The sequence below is a fragment of the Haliaeetus albicilla genome, chromosome 8 (genome assembly GCF_947461875.1).
Source record: "Haliaeetus albicilla chromosome 8, bHalAlb1.1, whole genome shotgun sequence".
Lineage (NCBI taxonomy): Eukaryota > Metazoa > Chordata > Aves > Accipitriformes > Accipitridae > Haliaeetus > Haliaeetus albicilla.
Genome location: NC_091490.1, coordinates 2401797 through 2422342, shown reverse-complemented (window position 1 = coordinate 2422342; position 20546 = coordinate 2401797). Strand labels below are relative to the sequence as shown.

General features: G+C 42.7%; 1 protein-coding gene across 3 annotated transcripts in view; it reads left to right on the top strand.

The window, feature by feature from the left end:
* LEPR (leptin receptor) overlaps positions 1-18259 on the top strand; it is a 46227-nt gene extending 27968 nt beyond the window's left edge. For 2 of the 3 annotated variants that reach the window (XM_069788492.1, XM_069788491.1), the window contains exons 11-19: positions 735-883; positions 1129-1288; positions 1378-1460; positions 2911-3127; positions 4308-4490; positions 5065-5160; positions 5711-5813; positions 6553-6628; positions 11582-18259. In XM_069788492.1, the coding sequence (XP_069644593.1) occupies positions 735-883; positions 1129-1288; positions 1378-1460; positions 2911-3127; positions 4308-4490; positions 5065-5160; positions 5711-5813; positions 6553-6628; positions 11582-12397 (1883 nt within the window). In that variant the 3' untranslated portion in view covers positions 12398-18259. The other variant, XM_069788493.1, reaches the window with a different exon arrangement.
* The last annotated feature ends 2287 nt before the right edge of the window (positions 18260-20546 follow it).

Below are 20546 nucleotides of genomic sequence, written 5' to 3'. Positions count from 1 at the left end.
AAAGCTTATTTCGTTGTTGTTGTTGTTGTTGTTTTCTCACCATCTGATTACTCAAAACAAGTTTATTCTAACTTTGCTCTGTTAACAAACTAGGGCTTTGTAACATTCGTATTCAGTCTGCTGGAGAAGCTGAATTTTGTTGGAATTTCCTATTAGTAACATAAAAACTTCACATAATATTTCCATTAATCATTGCATAATGTCCGTCACTGTCTTTATAGGAACTACCTTTCTGGGCCATGTGTGCAGCTACTTTCCACAGTGGTACACCCCATTAGTGCCAGGCTACACCTTTTGCTGTTTGTACCAGGGGAGGTACCAGATGCTGGCACTAATACAAGCTATGTGGTTTAAATTAAAATGAAATGTACTGAAACTTGCCCATGGATTTTTTTTTAATAAAATGTTTATTCTGTAAGGAACTTTGATTTTGATATTTCAACTTAAGATTTTTTTAGTGATTTTAGTTTGGGTCAAAATTTGAATGAATTTCCAATTAGAGAAACATTGCCTTTCTCAGTCAGCAACGCTTTTGCCTGCAATGAATGGGCCAGGCAGCCGGGACTGGTGAATTGTTATGTTTGCATTATAGTGCAGCTTTACTTGGAATAGCAGAGGCCACAATGTGTTACCTGCCACCCTCAGGACAGAGGAAAGTAAACCATGATGATTGGATTTAATGAGAAATGTCAGTGCAGACATTGTAGTAATACATTTTTCTTTGAATTTTCTAGTGAAGCCGCATCCCCCTGCCAATGTTAAAGCAGAAATCACCAGGAATGTTGGGCTGTTGAATGTGAGCTGGACAAACCCAATATTTACGAACAATGATCTTAAATTTCAGATTCGGTATGCTGTGAACAGGGAAGAAATTACATGGGAGGTACTGTCTTTTTTAATCTAGATTGAAGCATGAATTGTTGCAGTGCTGGCATTTAGCACGTTAGCTGTTTTTTGTGGAATCTGTGGCACGCAGTGAATCACATTTATAAGCATTTGCATTATCTAGCAAAGGAATATTACTGATTAGGCCACTTTCTCATTGGATTCATTTTTGGGAATTTTGACTATAACAGGTGCCAAAACAGCCTTTTGTTCTTACTCTAAATATTTTGACTTCTGTTACAGCTTTATGAAGTTTCAAATGCACCAACAAGATCAGCTGTGATAAGAGTTCAGAAACTTTGTGTTGAGTATGTTGTTCAGGTCCGGTGCAGAGAACTGGGTGGATCAGGTTACTGGAGCAACTGGAGCAGATCAGCCTATACGCTTGTAAAAGATATCAAAGGTACACGTGCTTTCAGAGTGCACTCTGGTGGTCTCTCCAGTTTCAGACTGAGGTGTGACACTGTTCTTTCAAACTGTGTAATCTTGCAGCTCCCTTACAAGGCCCTGAATTTTGGAGAATTATTATTGAAGATCCAGCAAGGAGGCAGAAGAATGTTACACTCCTGTGGAAGGTGAGAACAATTACATTTTAGTCGTTCACTTTGATCCAATAACCATTGGTAGAATTGCCAGAAAGGGAGTACCATAAGCACGTGCTTCCCTGGGAGGCAAACTTGGACGGTCACTGCTTATGGGACTTTGTATTGCAAGGCACTTGGGGTATGAATTCTTTTGTGTTCCTGTCTCTTGCTTGGCTGATGCTGGAGGCAAGTAGACATCACTGGTGAATATTGATTGTAATACTGTGGTGCAATGGGAGATGGTTTTGCCTTCTTTGCTCAGTCAGCCTGCCTCGGACTTTACTCCCTTCTGTTGCTATCGCTTCCTCCCCGCTTCTGTTTTTATTCTCTTTAATCTCTCCTGCAGCTAGCTGGCATATGTCAAGCTGATTTTGTACCCTAATCATTACCAAGTTTATAGTAATGTAGTAGGACAAAAACTTTCCTAGTGCTGTGTGGTTGCTCTGGATGGTTGAGAAGTAGCTGAGGTTCAGCACAGACATACACTGGCAGCAGGCGTGTTTCCAGACTTTGGGAAGCTCACGGGCCTTCTGAAGTGAGCTGATTTTTGTAAGGTGGACCCATCTGAAGTTACGGTCAAACTGTTCTTGCGCAGGTCCAATTGCATGCACCACAGCCATACTGAAATGCATGTGGGCCATTAGTCCTTGCTGCTTCAGGAGAGCCCTCAGATCTCTGGGCAGGCTGCAAGCTTCCTTCCCTTTGTGCAGAGACCAGACCTGCTGCCTGAGTTGCACTAATGCAGCTGAAGTGTCAATGCTATATTACATGTTCATATCAGTCTACACTTTCAGTGTTAGTTATACAAACGCTATGGAACAGAGACTTAAAACATGATTTGTTCTAATACTCAGAAAAAAGAATAACATGGAGTCAAAGACTTTAAGTTATGATGAGAGATGCAGTCTTCAGCTGCCAAGTTCTGCTGACCAAGATCTCTGAGCAGAATGTGCCACTGACTCTAGACAGCTGCCTGTATAAACACCACTGCAACTGCATGTAGACTGGGCAAAGCTACGTTAAAAGGTTAATGCAGGACAGGACAGAGAAAAAAAGTACATCAGTGACTGCCCACTCCCGTTTGTCCAGGTTTAGTATGCAAACAGTCATCTGTTCTGTTTTTTCAGTCCTGAAAAATACTAACATAAAACAGTGAGTTACTATAGGAGTCTGAGTTTGTATTTCCTTGTGTCCCCCTCCTGCCCTCCCTTCACTGGAAAGACAGCAAGTAAGTGTGTCAGCTCTCAGAGAGAGAGAGAGAGAGAGAAGAAATTAAGTCTTTAAATGGACTACAGTGCCTTTGCTAAAAGGACAGTAGCCAGTCTATAGTATCTTTATTGGGTCATGTTTTCTTAAAGTTGGAGCAGTGCCTTCTGCCCAAATAACATTTGTTTTTGAAATCAAAGACTGGGAAATTAATTAATGCCAATGTTTGCTGCAGCCACTGATGAAGAATCACTCATTGTGCAGTGTGAGCCGATACGTTATAAAGCATCAGACATCAGGAAACACCACGTGGTCAGAATATGTTGATAATGGCACTACCTGTTCATTTCCATGGACTGAACACACACATACCGTTACAGTTTTAGCCATGAATTCAATTGGAGTTTCTGCAATTAATTTTAATTTAACTCTATCACAGCAAATGAGCACAGGTAAGAACACCAATTAATAACCATTTTGAGATATGGAAAATGCTAGGAATCCTTGTGATACTTTTGGACAAAGCTTTCTTTGTAATAAAATTCCCTTTGTTAGAATAAAAAATGTTTTATGATGATACATTCAGCTGTATATGGGAAACAGATTCTGTATCTCACCAACAGAGCTATTTGAAAAATGAAATTTCCATCGCATGAAAATCTTAATGATCTTTGGGGTTGGGAAAAGAGTTGTCTTTCACTGGGCTGTCTTACCTCCGCTAACAGAATATAAAATAATTAATCAGAGACAAATAAAATCTTACTGTAGAACTGGTCTTTCATCTGCTTTGTCTTGGGAACACCCAGCATTCCTGCTAGGGAATGTTTTGTTTTTTCCAAGATGAAATATGGTCTTGTTTCTCTGGCTGCTCACCTGACGGGCTGCCAGAGTACATAGTTTTCAGAGGTTTGGCTTTACTTCCTAAGCAGCCTCTTCATTGATTCGGCTGCACTCTGCTTTATTAATAAAATAAAGGCTATTGCTTCTGAATGCTTCAATTGTGTAACATTCATATGCAAATATATGCTGTGGGAAACATTACTGCAGTCCATTCGTTGAACTTTAGTGCTGTAATGCAAAAAGCATTTTTATGGATAAAATTCTTTCTGATATTGTGTGTAAGCGTATTCTGGAAAGAATATGTACCCTGTGGTTGTTAGCAGATGTAATGAGAAGCATTTGTCCAACTGGATTGTTATCTTGGTGTATTACTTAGATTCAGTAGGATTGGATTTAGCTTACAAGGCTCTTAATGCGTGCTTTACTAGCTAAATGTTGACAGTTCAGTAGTTGTTGATAATTTTTTGGATAAGGAGTGATAATTAAGGAGGTGCACAGGAGAAACAGGATATTTGTTTGATGTCTGGTAAGAAACTTGATCTATTTAGTGTTTGGGACTAGTTGGCGTAAACCAAGCTTTGCTGGCTTAAAGAGAAACGTATTTGCTTATGTGAACTAAAGATCAGGCTTTATTATATAGAAGATAATTAAACAAGTAAATGATGAAGTGCTGAAACCATAGCAATCATTTGTGTGCATGTAGTTTATAGTATACGCCTCTCCTGCTGACCCAGCTCTCATCTCACCTCTGAGCTCATGTAATTCACGGCTGTTTTCTCCTTGTTCTGTCAGTGAATGTTGTGCAGTCGCTTAGCGCTTACCCAGTGAACAGCACTTGTGTGATTTTGATTTGGACGCTTTCACCTCAAATGTATGTGATAACATCTTTTGTTATCGAATGGAAGAACCTTAACAGAGAAGAGGAGATGAAATGGGTGCGAGTTCCTCCAAATATTAGTAAATACTATATTTATGGTGAGTGTTTACTTGAAAATATAACGCAGTACGTTAATTGTTGGGGAACAGAAAAATGTAGCATTACTGAGCTCTGGGATTCCTTTTTTCCCCTCTCTGTGTTTCTGTGATGGCTTTTATGGTAAGAACCAGTAGAGGAATTCTTAATTACCGTTAGAGGACTGATTGTAAAGGATTGACTGTTACATTAATAATCAGGTTAACAAAGAATGAAGCTCAGGAGCGTGTTCATTTTTTGGCAATACAATAAAATTAGTTCTGGAATATTGAGTACACCAGCTAATTATCTAAGTTAACATGCGCATTCCATTTGCATTTTGGCTTTAGGCTTAGAAATTTTTACAATAGCTCCATAAAGGTGTTAATTCCATGACAGAATGATGCTAGATTATCCAATATGGATTAATAGTTCATATCTTCTGATAGTAAAGTATGTATCTATAAAAGATGGCTTTCATTATTCCCCTCTCTGGGCTGATCTGTAGTCTGATATGTGACCAGAGCACTCTGTGGAGGTAATTGTTTAAAAGTAAGATAACAGTTTTGGTTCAAAAGGCTGATTTCGTCTTTCCAGATCACTTTATCTTGATTGAGAAGTACCAGTTCAGCCTGTACCCTGTGTTTGCTGGAGGAGTTGGCAAATCCAGAGCAACGGATCAGTTTACCAAAGGTAACTTACAGGATCTTTCTCCATGTTGTTTATGAAATAGGAGCTTGTAAAAATGAACTTTAAATGCAGGAGAAGTCTGCATCTTATCAGAATAAAAGTCAGTAATAAAGTAATTGTGCTATAACTATAAACAGTGATCTAGACTTCAGTTGCTTTAATTTGAAAACTCTTTGTGGGATTAGTTGAGTGAGGGACCTGAATTCCTGTGCATCTAACTTTAATAGCTGAGATCCTAGGTCCCTGTGATTCTTCACTCTCCAGTTGTGTTATTCTCTTATTTCATACGCTCTGATTTCATTTCTTAATAGCAAGGGAGCAGTGGCTGCCTCCCACAGGGATGGAGGAGTCATGTCAGTATTTAAAATAATTCCTTCCTTTTCCTCTATTTGTTCTCAAGGTAAAGGTTTGTTGATGTGCAGTAAAACTGTTTATCAGGGGGTTTTTGTGTGTAAGCTATTGTTTCTACTGTTTGTTATTACCCTGTTGCAGACTACTTGTTCACAGACAAATTATTTTACTGCATTATTATCTGAATTCCTTTTATTTCCAGGTGGATATGAAAATGAGAATAATGCCAGCCTCTATGTGGTTCTACCAATAGTTATTTCAACCTCAGTTCTGCTGCTTGGAGCATTGCTGGTTTTGCACCAAAGGTAAGTTGTTCACTGTCATATAAAAGTCCCAGAAGGCCTTTAGAAGAAGGTGATGCAGCTTAGATCATGCCTGTCTGCTGAGCTGGTGGGCAGGGTCTTTCTGGGGAAGGCTAGGAATTATTTTTATCATATATTTGATGTATTGTACTGGAAGGCAGCGGACTCTGTGGAATACAGCACCAAGAATTAAGGTGTCTTGAGTGCACAGGCTTGTTACCTTGTGAAAGTCAGACCGTTGCCCTTTCAGGTCTGGTGTCCTTGCAGTAACGTGATGATCAGTGCTGTTCATTTTCACTGGGAAGTATCACTTCAGCCTATACCACATACTCCTCACTTCTGCAGAGTGATTTATGGGCAAGTTAATGGGTGTCATGTGCTCTGAATTTGTAAAGCACTCTTGAGTTCCATGTGCAATTGTCATCACAAACTAAGGTCTGAAGTAAAAGCCAGTTGAAATAAATCCCTCTGAGTTTTGTGGAAGGTGGGTTGGGGTCATGTTCAGCAAAGACTGCCTGTACCTTTTATATTTTGCTAAACTGCCACTTGGTATGTCACTTCTTCCTTCTTTTTTCTATTAAATTTTGGCCATCTATAACATCTAAAATGATTTGTTTCATTGTCATAGTGTTCTGGGTAAATAAAATCGCACAGATTCCTTTTCTGACATAGCAAAGGTGAATGACAGCAGTACAGAATGTATGAGAACAGTACCAACTTCAGAATTTACCTCACATTTCAGAATGAAGAAACTGTTTTGGGAAGATGTTCCAAACCCCAAGAATTGCTCCTGGGCGCAAGGAGTTAATTTTCAGAAGGTGTGTATTTCCCTGGTGATGCTTCTTCCCCCACCCCATGGGTCTGACTGCTCTTTGCTCAGTACTGAACTCTACCTGTTGGTTAGAATAGACCCTGCCTGAATTACTGAACGGAGCAACTCGGAGCCTCAGAAGTTAGCAATACAGCAGTTCTCTCAGCTGTAGAAAGCTAGTATGTGGAAATGGGCCAGGACCAGAGACCAACACCTCTTTTGAATGCAGGGGGTGTTTAAATTTCAGGGCAATTAGTAAACAGTTGCAAAATCCCATAGGTGTAATGCTAGTGCACCTCAGTGAGTGCCAGGTGTGTATCAAAGGCCAAATTCTTTGCTGGGATAAACTGCCTCTCCATTTGGCACGTGAATCGGGAGCTGTGATGTGATGAGTTGTGACAAGTAAGGGTCTTTACATGGTCTTAGGCAGTTTGCACCAGCAGACAAAGTTTCTCATGGTCTCACAGTTTGATGGTGTGTAATCATTGAAAGAATAATCTAAATTCAGGCCTGTTATTTCTAAAAGTAAGAGCATCTAATGGCAGAAGATTTTTCAGGTATTTAATTTGCTTTCCCAGTGAAGGTTTCTTTTCTCATCTTTTATTTTATTTCATTTCATTTAAACAGAGAATGGACATTCTTTGAAGTCTAATCATGGTCACTGCCTGCTGAACCATTGGGCCAGCTCCCAGGCTTCCTATACAGAATTGTTAGAAGATTTTTCTATTTATATTCAGAAGACAGGAAGCACAGATACAGTACAATGCTGATTTGTTTAAATATAATGAATCCTGGAAGTAGCTCTGTCAAAAATCTAAAAAGCCCTTGCAAAAAATTAGGAGCAAGTGCCATATTACAGACCAAAACACGGTTTGTCACTTGCACAGGCAGAAGCACTTTAGATTTGGTGGTTTTAACTTTTGTTTATTGCCCTACTGACTAAGGCTGTGACTGGCAAAGGGCTGAATACTTTCAAGCCCTGGGTTTCAAAAGGAGTTGAAAGAGCCCAGCCCTTCCCAGGATGCAGCCGTGGAAGCAGAGACATCAGACTGGTTTGAGATTTATCCAGCTTGAGCGCAAGATCTGCCCAGTTACTGACTTCACTTGAAAGTGTGTTTTTATTCTAATTGAGTATTTGTTCAACTGAGAGCTAGTTTGGGAGTTTCCACTGGCTCCAGGCACATCAAAGTGATCAAGTCTCTTATTTGCACAAGTACTTGGTTGTCCCATTATGGTCTTTTGAACTTTTTACATGCGTTTGGGTGCAGCAGCAACTCGGAGAGTGTAGAAACTGGGTGTCTGTTGTGCCTTACTGTTTTTTTATTTGCTTGCTTTTTCCTGAAAATACCAACGTGCATGTTACTGATATGGCTTCTTCATTTGTTATCATTTAAACATGCAGCCATGTCAATGCAGATGCCTGAATAATCTCTAACATTAGATATGCGTTTGAAAAAACAAGCCAGAAATCCTCAAGGAAAATCTGATTTCAGTGGTGTTAAGGCAGTTTCTGCCTATTTTTTTTACTTACAATTTTTTGTGGCTTTTTAATGTATGCTGAAGTACTTACTTCTCTGATGCACCAAGCTGCATGTTTTAATGTTAAATGAAGCTCCTGGAAATCCTTCTGTTGGGGAAGATGCAGTTGTGGTCGGATGGAGGGAAGAGTGGATGTTCTCCAGCCTCGTGGCAGCAGTAGCATTGGCTGGCGTTAGCAGAGCCTGTGCCTCTGGCATGGTCTAGAAAACGAAGTGTGTTTTACTTGTGCAGGTTGTTAAATCCCAGACCAGTCTGAGATGTCTGCTTCCATGGCTGCATCCGGGGAAGGGCTGGGCTCTTTGAACAGCTGTTAATTGCAGGAGTATAAGTTGCACCGGTGCACCTGTATTTGTCTATTTAATCTTTTCAACTATAGCAAAAGGAGCTCTTGATAATCCTCACTGTCCCCAATTGCAGAGGTGCATGAAGTTTGCATGTTGGATTTAGCATGTTGGAAATGATTCTCTTCGCCGACTGGTGGAGCAGAAATAAGTGCATTAAAGTTGATGAAGTTTTAATTAGGAAAGGAGGGTAAAGCTGATACCCTGGTGATACTGTTCCATATTCATATGCCTTGTTCTATAATTAATGGAAAAGAAATGATGCATGCAAGTAGGAAAGAAACTGAAGTTTGACATGATTTTTGACAGCTTGTTATGCAGTAGAAAGCACGCCTCTTCCATACGTTGTACTAATCTTACTGGAAAACGTTGCTTAATGTTAATCGCACTGAAGGCACAGTGCCTGTCCTCAGAATAGCATGATCATCTCTCGCTCACCTCATGAGTGTCCAAGGCCAGAACGCATTCTTTGAAATCGTGTGCTTAGGGCCAAATCCTGCTTTTATACATGTGCATGGAATTTCCAGTAGAAAAAGCAGCGTATAGTACTTGTATGGTATTTTTCCTTAGTTTTATTACAACTGCATTGATTACATAAATAGCCTGTATACCACTACTGGGAAGTTCTGATGTCTTTCTGAAGGCATTTGATGTAGAACTCCTGTCGTGTCCTGGTACGTATCAGTATTAAATCCTGGAGTCAACATCTGATCATTACTTTGTATATTCAATATAGCACATTTGGTACTCCAGAACTGCATCTATCCTGATTGTATTGCTCACAGCAGCAAGAGTTTAAAATCGTAGTCTAAACCAGGCAAGACTCTGTCTTGCAATCCTTTACATGTATGCACAATGTCAAAATCATAAAAATTCCTCTTATTTGCTCAATAAATTAGTAAATAAAAATAAAAAAGCTTTAGGACCTAGTGTTGGAGAAATTACTTAAACACAACTACAAATGTTTTACAGGGGAATTAGTATCAATCTTGCAAGGACTCATGCCTTTCTAAATTACCCCACTATGTCCATGGGGTTATTTGCAATGTGTAAAGTTAAATATATGTGAAAGTCAAAATCTGGTCTTGGCAGAATTAGGCCAATATCATATTTTGATGTATCTGTGTTTAGCAACTAGAGTGCAAAGTAATTTTGACTTTAACCTGTCTCAGGTGTGGTAACTGGCTTACAGCTCAGAGGTAGTCTGTTGCTTATGAGACAAATACAACCTAAAACCTAGACTGAACAGGGAAGCAAAATACAATGTTGTTTGAAATTCCTTGTTTGTTTGGATCTCATTTGCGGAGTTTGGGAACTGGTGACCTGAGATTATGACTTTTCTCCCAAGTTTTATGAAACTACTTTGCCTGTTGTTTAACACAGTTTGTGCCCAGATTATACCATGCATGCATATACTGTGGAAATACAGCACTATTCACGCAGTTTACTCTGTAATTGCTGATATGCTATAGTTTTACATTTTCTCAGGACGTTGGATTATGCAATGTATTTGATTAAATATCTGACATGTTTTAATAAGTGATGTGTCTGAGTTGGCAGATGGTGGCCTTTGCCAAACAACATACCTGTCTTTGAATGTGATGTATCGAATCTTTGCAGGCAATATTATCTGTATGTTTTCTGTGGTACCCATATGCGTTTATAAGAGCAGGTACTTGGGGCTGGGGTGAGGGAGCAAGCAGATTTTGGGAGGAATATAACCCATCTCTGTTCAGGATAAACCAGCTGCCTGTTGCAGGAGGGCAGGTATCAGGAGGAAACATGGTGTTTTGGTTTTTCAAAAGCTTCCTGATAATAAGTGTCTCCTATTTTGAAAATGCCACTGTGGGCAATATACGCTGACTGGACTGTTAGTCTGCTTCGGCACAGCAGTGCCTCTGCTCCTGTCAGTTCATAGCAAACCTGTGAGAGGGAAGATAGCTTTCATTGGGGAACATAAGCTATGATTATTATGGCTTGATGTATACAGCATAGAGCAGCCTACAGCTCATTTCAATAGCTGGTTTAATTTTATATGTGGTTATTGACATTATTTTGAAGACTAGGAGAGATTCCAGTGTGCAGGTTGGTTTCGGTGTGGGAAGGTGATGGACTTGTGTGGGGCAAGTACCAAAGCACTTAGAAACCTGCTCGCCAGCTTTGCCGCGTGAGGGCACAGGCGTTACTGATAGCTAGTCTAGACTAAAGTAGTAGCCTAAGATACGCAAGTTAGTGTACTCTTTTCTATAATTGTATACTAGTCTAAGTATTTTGACATGTTCCTAGTTGTTTTGGCAGCTTTCCTGCTGTAAAATATGGTTTGCTAATATGCACAAAATCTGTTTTTATCTATTTGTTTTGTCTTGAATTCGTTAGGAAATGTATGTTTTTCAAGTGACTTTTCCTTTGTAGCTAGGAGTTGCAGTTTTGCTGTCAGTTCACGCTATTGTGTATTTTACATGCATATATATTAGGTAGTAGTAAGTAAAGCATACATTTCTGCAAAATCAGTGTGTGTTTCTATTCATGCAGTTCAAACATACAGCTGCTATTCAAATGGGAATGCTCTAAAAATACTACGGAAAGGCTGAATTTGACCCTAAATAGTATAATCCTAGCAGGGAAAGTTACTTTAGTTGACATGTAAATGATTAAGTCTGTTGTTTATACAATCTAAATAAAAAGCCAAGGATGTCTAAGGGCATAAGACCTTTGTCTTGCAAAGCACTTGCGTGTGTTTTTAACAGTATGTGCATGTTTATTAATGTCAAAAGGAATGGGACCATTCAGCTGCTTCTGTTTCAGCTTGAACGATAGGCTGTCTTGGCTGGAGTACTGAGCACTTCACAGAACGCTTGCTTTGCAGCACTTGACACACAAACAGGTTCTCGCTTTTGTGTCTTGTCCCTCAATCTTCGCCTACGCGCAGACAGAAAGAAAAGAGGAAATGTGTTTTAGAGGATTTTCAATTATATACTCTTACTGAAACTATGGGGTTTTTGTCTGTGATTCTTAAAATCAGTAGCTTCGTACTGAAGTAAAAATAATAGACGAGCATTAAAATATATGTTTTCTTCTAGCCTGAAACTTTTGAGCATCTTTTTATCAAGCACCCCGAAGCAATGTCATTTGAGCCTCTTCTTCTGGAACCAGAAATAGTGCTGGAAGACATCAGTGTTACTAAAGTGTTGAAAAAAGAAGACAGACAAGATTTTTCAGTAATTGATTCAATGTTTACAAAAATTCAAGACTCTGAACATGACTCTGCTTGCTCTAGCAGCCATTTCAATAGTAGCAGCTTCTCCAAGAGCTCCCGTGATGACCAAATCAGTGGAGAAATTACAAGGCAGTCCGATATTAAATATGCTACTATTATCAGTAACTCCAGATCAAGTGGGCTTTATGAACAGAAAATGACTCTAAGAAGTTGTTTTGATAGATGCTTCTTAGCTGAAGATTCCTTAGTTACAGGTGCTTTCTCAAGTAGCTCTTGGGAGGTGGGAAATGGGGCATTCCTTTTATTACGTGATCCGCCCGGCAGGCAGCCCAGCAAGACTCTTTCGCTTTCCCTTATTTCTTCAGAGGGATTTTCGGAGCCTTCAGATCAGGATGACGCTTTCACAGACGGAGATAGTCCTGAGCGGAGCCTGTATTACCTAGGGATAACATCACTGGAAAAAAGAGAAAATGACGTTTTTTTAACAGAAGGTTCCGGGGTGATGTGTCCGTTCCATACAACCAATGTCCTCAAAGATGTGGGGTTTCTTCAGCATACACCGCCTAATTTGAATGTGTGTATCCAAAGTAGCCTGAAGTATAAAGCCATTGTGCCATATGTGCCGCAGTTTCAGATGACTGCTGCCAAGGTGCAAGAGACCACAGAGAAAAACTCTTAAGTCATCACACCATAATTTGATACTCTTAATGTTTTTTTAGGTGTTGATACCTTCCCCTGTTTTTCCCTCTCCTGACTTCTTTCAGGGGCTCTCCTGTTTTGAAGCTGGGTAACTGATTGTATATTTGAGTGCCAGAGTTTTAGTAGGAAGAAATTCCATTTCTTGACCTAATTTTCAAATGTGGGGCCTTCCTTCAGAGATTGGATCATGTTCAAATTACCCTCTGGTGCCAGATGACCTATTGTTGATGCCCGTTAGGTGTACGTCTGAGCAGCCCCGTGAAGAACCGCAGTTGAAATTGGACTCAGTGCCGTAGACGTTCGGGTGAGAGGATGGGACGTGATCCAGATGCAGTCTGCGCCAATGCTCGGTCAGCTCTGCGCGCTAGGCTGCAGTCTGTCCCCAGGGCAGAGCCGCCGACAGCTTTGTAATCCCTCGGTAGCCACAGCCGGCTGCTGTGAACGTCCCTGGCCACCACGTTGCTCGTCTGCAGGGCAGAGCATGGCAGCACCTTCCTGGAGTCATCAGTGCCTGACCAGAGACTCTTCCTCCAGCTGGGGAGAGGTAGAGGAGTCGGGGCTTTTGCAGGCTTTGGTGTGGAGATTCCCAAACGCTCCTCAAGGGCTGGGAAGGATTCAAGCAACGTATACCAAAGGAACACAGCTCCTCTCTCATGCATTTACTAAATGGCCCTTTACAGTCCCGATGCGGATTGCAGCCGGTTCTGTAGCAGTGGGCTTCTTTCAATTGATTGTTGTCAAACAGGACCATGTTTTCCACAGGGGTGAGCACAGTGTGTCTGTTGGCAGTACAGACCCGTACACACGTTTCTTCTCTCTGTTCAGGAGTAAAGTATCGCTGCAAACATGTCAGCAAACTGTGTTGAAAGAGCTTGTTCTTGTTTTAGGGTTTGCTTGGAGACCCTGAGGGCAGAATAGAAAGGAGTGACCTACTATGTACGTGTGTGGTGTTTTGGGGGGAAAAGCTCAAATGTGTCATTTTGCTGGGAATGATTTGGGACACGGAGTGCTACAGACTGAGTCGACCTGGATGCGGTGCAGCCACTGGCTGCTCAGAAAGACTGCCAGGTTATGATACATAGGTATCCACTTGGACTGGTGGTAAATAGATGCACTGTACAAATACCAAATATATTTGTTAGGCTTTTTTTTTTTCTCCGAAATTCTGATGTATTTATTGCTTAGCCGACCTCTGCATTAAATTGAGCCTGTGAATACGCAGATAGTCCACGTGAAAAAGTCAGAACGCTCTATTTCAGGTGTTGAAAGGGAGGCCCTGACCAATGATGGCAAACTTGTGGCTGCTGTTCGGGGTCTTTTTTAAAGTAAATTGAAAATACTCATCAGTAGTATCAAAGAGCTGTAGAAGAAACTGTGAGGTCAGAGACATGTGCCGAACAGTGCATCAGTGTGTAAAACACTCCCTGAAGAAGTAGTGGTTCCAGTAGCTAAAGACTTACGGTACTGCAAGAGGAAGAGAATCGAAATTCTTGCGGCTACATTAATTGTGGCCTGTTATCTGCGTAAAATGATGTGCTTGGAAGTAAAATGTCCACATTTTTGTTGTTGAACGTGAGATTCTAGTACAAATGGTACTGCCGTAAAACTAACATCTCTTCCAAACCCCTTTCCTAAGAGCCCACAGTAGAAAAGGCAGTAATTTGATCCAAGGATCCTGTATTCTTGATCTTCGGTGAGCTAGCCTGTCGGTATGGACTTGGAGAAGTCAGTTTGCCTTCACAAGCCCTGCTCCCCTCAGCTGAAAAGCTTCATGATGGAAGGAAAATTAGGTCTTGGAACTGAGCTGTATTTTCTGGGATAAGCTGGTAAAGAAAAAACACACTTACTTGCAAGCCAAATATATTTTTTGTACTTCATAGTTAGTAAATATTTTTGTATACATGCCTTTTCAAAGAACTATTTTGAGGAGCTAAGAAAGATTAATATATTGTGTATTCCAAAGCTAAATTTATCTGAAACTTATATAGCCAATTAAAAACAAAAGGGCAAAACCCAGCAACAATAGTAAATGATAGGAGAGGTGTGGAAACACTTTAATATATTAGTGATAAGAAATTCTATGGAGCAAAAGGGACCAAAGCAAATATATATCTGCACTTTGAATTTAAGAGAAGCTTTATCAAAAAAACCACTGCTTTTTCTCAAACAAGCTGCTAAGCTGGCTCTTGCTGGGGGTCTCTGTTTCTGGATGTTGAATATGACACGGATCTAATGTACTTGTTTCAGAAATATTGCATGTGGCGGGGGGAACTAAGACCTGGTTCGTGTTAGTAGCCAAAACTCACTGTCACTTGAAAATGTGGTTGGAGGCTGCAGGGACAAACCTGAAGGTTCCCGTAGAGTTCCAGGAGTAAAGCTGTGATTAGCACCCAGGTGAATGCTAAACTTAGAATTCTATTTGAAAAAAGAAATTCACTCCTGCCGGCACGTGAACTTGATGCGGCACAACCTCCAGGGTCCTAAGAGTGCCCCGGGAATGGACTCGGGTGTTGGATTCTGCCTCTCCTGACGGTTTGTCCACCGGATCCAGCATCCCCTGAAGAAGCTTGAAGATGCGGGGAGGCTAGTGTAGGTCAGCTTTCCCACCAAACCCGCCCCAGGTAGTGCCGCAGGGATCCCTCATGTGGTGCAACCGAATTTGGGGTGGAAGACCCAGATTCCTGCACATCAACCTTCACCTCTTGTTAATCGGTGACGCAGAGGTAATGTGAACTATTGAAATGCAGTTTTGTGACAGCTGCCGTAGTATAACCGTATCACCTTCTGTTTGGAGGAGAGAGTCCCCTCCCAGCGCCCCTGCAGCACACCCATCTGCTGAAACTTCTTGATGTTGGGAAGTGAAAAGGGTAGCGCAGCTGTCTGTAGACTGGAATAATAAACGCATGGTTCATCTTGAGGTTTGGATTTCTTTAATTACAATGTTCAGAAAAATTCTTTAGTTGTGTTTGAAGGTCGTCTTGCTCAAGAAATGAAAAGCTCTCGTTGATTTTACCATACAAAGTCCTTATCCAGTAACCCTGTAGGGACAGGAGTCCCATCGACCATGGGAACGATCAGCTGAGTGAACCAGTGAAGGCTTTGCTGGGAACACGGGAAAATGCAGGAGTTAATCTTCTGTCCCCCGTCATGCAGGACTCTGACGTGCCTCAGAGCTGATGGTGGGAGAGCGTTTGCAGCCTGGACTTGCTGTGATGCCTGCAGCTGTGCTCGAGGGTTGCTGTGTTAAAAAAGAAGTGCAGAACATCTTCCCTCGATGGAAGTTGGCAGGTACCCAGGTATGGCCACCTGTGGGAGTCCAGCCTGTCCTCCTGGGTGCTGCTGCCATCCCAATCATGGTTTTTTCCTAATGGCCAGAGCAAGAGGTGCTCTTTAGAAAAAGAAATCAATGTGAATGTAAGAAATGCTGCAAATATTAGCTGATCTTTTCTGCTTCAGCAAAAAGAAAAGATTTTAAGTATAATTACTGTAGAACCAAGTGATTTAATCCCTTAATGTAGGTGTGCCTTTTCTGAAGCAATCTCCATACCACATCTCCAATCCCTAAGTTTCTGACAGTGCAGGTAAACCCAGGTCCCGACCCATAGTGAAGGGCAGGACACAGCTGTACGAGTTTATTCAATAAATACTTCCTAAAACTGGCTCTCAGTCTGGCATTTTCATCCATATCCAATGGACATTCAATCCCGCTCTTCACCTTTCTTTGCTCTTGTATAAAGCCAAAATCTGCATATCCTGAATCCACCATCTGCTGCTGTCTGCCTCTGCCCTGGTCTCCGGTTACGGTTTCAGCTCCAGCCGCTCCTGCGGGCAGCATCTGCCTCTGGGAGAGGAAATTAAGAGCTGGGGTCAGTTATCGCATTCTCCTCTCACCATTATTTTCTTCCCTCAACTTCAGGTCAATTTGTTTGTTCAACAAAGCTGAGTACTTCTCCTGCCATGTTAGATAACAGTGTTTTACGCTGTGTTTGCAGTGGTTTCCTCCTTTCACAGGGTAGCTGATACACGTACTTTACCCAGGAGCAAAATCTCATTTGTTTATTCCTGAGCGAGACAAAGATGGGCAGGTACGGTGCCTGGGCGAAAGCATTTTGTAAGGTAATTTTGGAGGGTTGTTTTCCTTGCAGAGCTGCAAGCAGACAGCCCCTCCTGCCTTCCCTCGATGGCTTCGTGTCTGGTGCTTTGTCACGAGAAGGGCTGGACCAGCAGGCGCCTGGCCGGCTGCGTGTGCTGAGCAGCTGCTCTTCCTACCGGGGTTGGGTTTTGGTTGTTGGAGACTTGAGGCTCAGTTCCCCTTCGATGTACTGGAGATACACTCCACCCACAGCAAGAGAGTTTTCCTCGTGCCTGTAGTGGGTTTGAGTGTTGATTTTTAAGAGCAAATACTTTATTTTTAAGTACGCAGGAACTCGAAATGCTGTACAGAAATTATGTCTGCAAGCACAACCCCTTTTCAGGCACATTTCTTACAAAAGCCAGTGAAATTTAAATATGCTATTACACATTTAGAATTGAAATTATCAGAGGTGAAAACTGCAGAGGAAACTGAATTTCTGTATCAATCTCCCAAGGCAGACTTTTGCCGACAGCTGGACTGTCGTAGCCAGAATAGGAGCTGCTACTCAGCTTCCCCCCACCGACAACTTCAAAAAGCCTGTCTGCTGAGGCAGCGGGTGCCAAGGGACGCAGCGAAGGGCTGGAAGGAGAGGTTCACGCTCAGGACTTGGGTACTCGAAGCTGTCTGAAATGGAACGGAGCCAGGAGTCCAGGCTCGGTGCCTCTCCTGGGCTCCGGCCCCGTCTTGGCAAGACACCTGGCAAGTCCCTGCCAAGAAACGAGGAGAAAGTAGGGAAGAGGGTCAGGCCGTGATCTGCATCAGAGTCTTCCTCCGATTGCTGGGAGCAAAGCGGGTTTCACGTGATGACCTTCGTCTTCATCTCAGCTCTGACGTGGTCCCCTCTGGCCAGGGCCGCTCCTGGGCTGGGTGCCTGGGAGAGCCGAAGGGGCTTGTCTGCCCTGGGGCACGGCAGGGGAGGAGAAATGCCACAGCAACACATTTTGGAGCATCCGGAGAGCACAGTGCCACCATAAACCCAGGGCTTGGCTGCGGGAGTAGCACAGCACAGCTTCTATTTGCTTCTAACAGTGAAACTGTTAATGCTTCCCCATAAATGTACCTACGCCTTTGCTACAAGTAATTAATTCAATGTTAATTCCCCGTAACGTTGGTCATTTTGCAGAGAGATGGGGGTTTTTTTGCTATGGCTCCATACCCACCAGGAAAGGCTTTTCAATGTAAACTGGACAAGCAATTAGGAGGAACCACGTGCAGCTTCTGAAGTACATATTAAGCCCTAATATTAAGCTCTTGCAAATTAATTTTGAAGAGCATTCAGGAGTATAGCTCATTTATCTAAGAAAATTAATCAATGTGTCATTATTCCTTTGACATGTCACTTGCAGCTACAGTTAAATGCCCTGATTTTTTTAAACTGCAATTGATGTTTGAAGCAGCAAGAAACTGGTTTTCATATTTTGTACATGTGTAGATTGCGAGTCTGTCTTTGAGCCATTGATCTGTGCAATCAGCCTTGGGTTTGAAAGTTTGCAGTAAAACGGGGTTTGGGTTTTTCTTTTCCCCTTGCATTAACTGTGAACTAATTCCTTTTCTGTATGTGGCTTTCATTTCTGGAGCATTTACGGTAATTATTTCCCACTAACGAGAGTGTAACTTGAAACACCACTTTCTAACAGTGTCAGAGTAATTTTGTAATTATTTTTGTGAATAAAATGTTTATTGTTGACGTTACTGTTGAATAGGTGTTTGCCTATTGTAGCGAGCCTTTGCCTCCCGTGGGAGCCAGCAGTGTGTGAGAGCCAGTCCTGCCCCCCTGCCAAGATTTCCCCCTCATGAACTCCATCACTGACATGTTTTGTTTTTTTTTTTAAATTGGGAAATCTTGAGAGTTTCACTTTGCAGTTTACTGGACCTGGACCTTGAAGAGACCAGAGTTGCCTTATAATACACAGCATTTCTGTCGCCTGGCTCTGGAAATGTAACATACTGTAGTCCTGCAGTGTCCCACGCTGCGCAGCCGGACGCAGGGCAGAGCTCAGAGGAATCAGGGGCAGGTGTCCCCGCTTTTGCTAGGATGGACTATCCTAAGGGTCTTTTCCAACCTAAATGATTCTATGATTCTGTGATCTGGCTCACTTGTTGCGCACACACCTGGTCCTTCTGTGTCTGCGCTTGCAGGTGCAGGTCGAACCGATATAAAGAGATTTCTTGCCTTTGTCCCTGCTCGAATCCCTCCTTCGTTAGTGCGGCTGGCACGGCACACGTAACCTGCTCCATGTCTGCTCTGGTTTTTGGCATTGTCCTCCCTCCTTTGAGTGAAATATTCTCCTGTGATGAGACACTGCAAGGTATCTGTGTTATTTTGAGCAAGCTGACAAAGGCATCGTGGTGAGCAGCTCCCTTGACCCACAGTCACACAGTTCAGGCCAATTTGGGACAGAAATGGCAACACGAAGCCCTCGAGCACCCTGAAAAGTCACCGAGTCCTCTGGGAGCCAGGTTGTCCCCATCTCCCCTTCCCCGCTCACGCCTTCGCCTGAGGAGCCATTGCCACCTGCCCGGCCGCTGCCTGGCGTGGGGAAGGAGCCCCTGTGTCCCCACCCTGAATTATTTTACTTTACAGGGTGTTTCTGCGCCCTGCGTGCTCACCCGCTCTGCGCTGCAAAGTCCCGCTTTGCACGTGGGCTCTGCCCACTGGGAACTGTCTCATCCCTGTGAGTGCCACAGAACCTGGGGGGATGCGCCAGGCATGACCAGGTTGCACCTCTCTACCCCAGGAAGCGTGGAGGGTCAATGGCTCACTTATTTCTGGACAGGTAAAGAAAAGTCCGGTGATGCAAGCAGGATTTGCAGCTAGATGCTGGAGGGGAAGAGGGACCATTGAAAGTTGGGTTTTTTTCCAAAGAAATACATAGCCAAGTTTGTTGTGGGCTGGTGGGTTTTTTGCCTTTAAATAAACACAGAAGAGGTAAAATTACCTCTTTAGGTATTTCTTTTATAGCCACTGTTTCCCTGACACCTCCATGGGAAAGGACTGAAATCCATACCTACCTCCTTCCTCTGCATCACCTGCTGCTGCGCTCACCCAGACCAGCGCCCTGGGGAACCTGCTCTGAACTAGGTAGCTGGTGGATAGACAGGGATGGAGAGGCAGGACATGTTCCTTTTTATGTGTCTCTCTCTGTAAAAAAAAAAACCAGTCAAAACCAATATGTGTGCTGGGGCAGTAGTATTCCTTTTTGGAGACTTGTAAGGTTGTCTGTAATAAATTATACAGTGTGATGCACTTCTGGAGTGTGTTTTCATAGTTAACTGAATATTTTGAGTAATAATATTCTATGCAATACAGTTAATTTTATTATCCTACTTTATTATAGTTTTACTGTGGTAAACTACCACTGCCACTAATATAAGCTATCCCTACTGACAAGGCATACAGGGTATGGCCAGAGCACAATGGCTTTGGAGGATGTATTGCGTTTACAGGTGTAATGAGCGCTATCTCTGTAAGTGCACTATCTTCTTCCTTCCTGCAGTTTATATTTAGAAGACCTGCAGGTGAAATTTGGTGGAGCAAGTAGTCACTGGCAAGTTAGGCAAATTCATCTGCGGGTACCAGCTGGGGCCAAGCTGCTGAGTATGAACAGCTATTTCCATACCTCCTTTCTGCACAGAATTTGTACTTAATTTCCTCAATTCCTCTTTGCTGGAATGTGGTTCACCAAGCCTCACCTCACCCTCGCCTCCCACCGCAGAGGATCCAGCCTATGGTACACAACACCGGTCTGCGCAGAGGGAGCTGGTGGCTGGGACATGGAGAAGAAACGTCCCCTGCATGCCTGCATCGCTCCGCTGCCCCGGCCAAAGCCCCACTATCGCCCACTTGCTCTGTTTTTCATGGCTCACTGCTGGCCAGGGGCAGAGGAGATCCCCCCACCTCACCGAGCATCCCTGCATCTCTCTGAGCCACAGGGTTTGACTTTCTGTTGCTGCTACCAGGGAGATCTGTTCTGTCCAGTTAAATCTCAGTGTG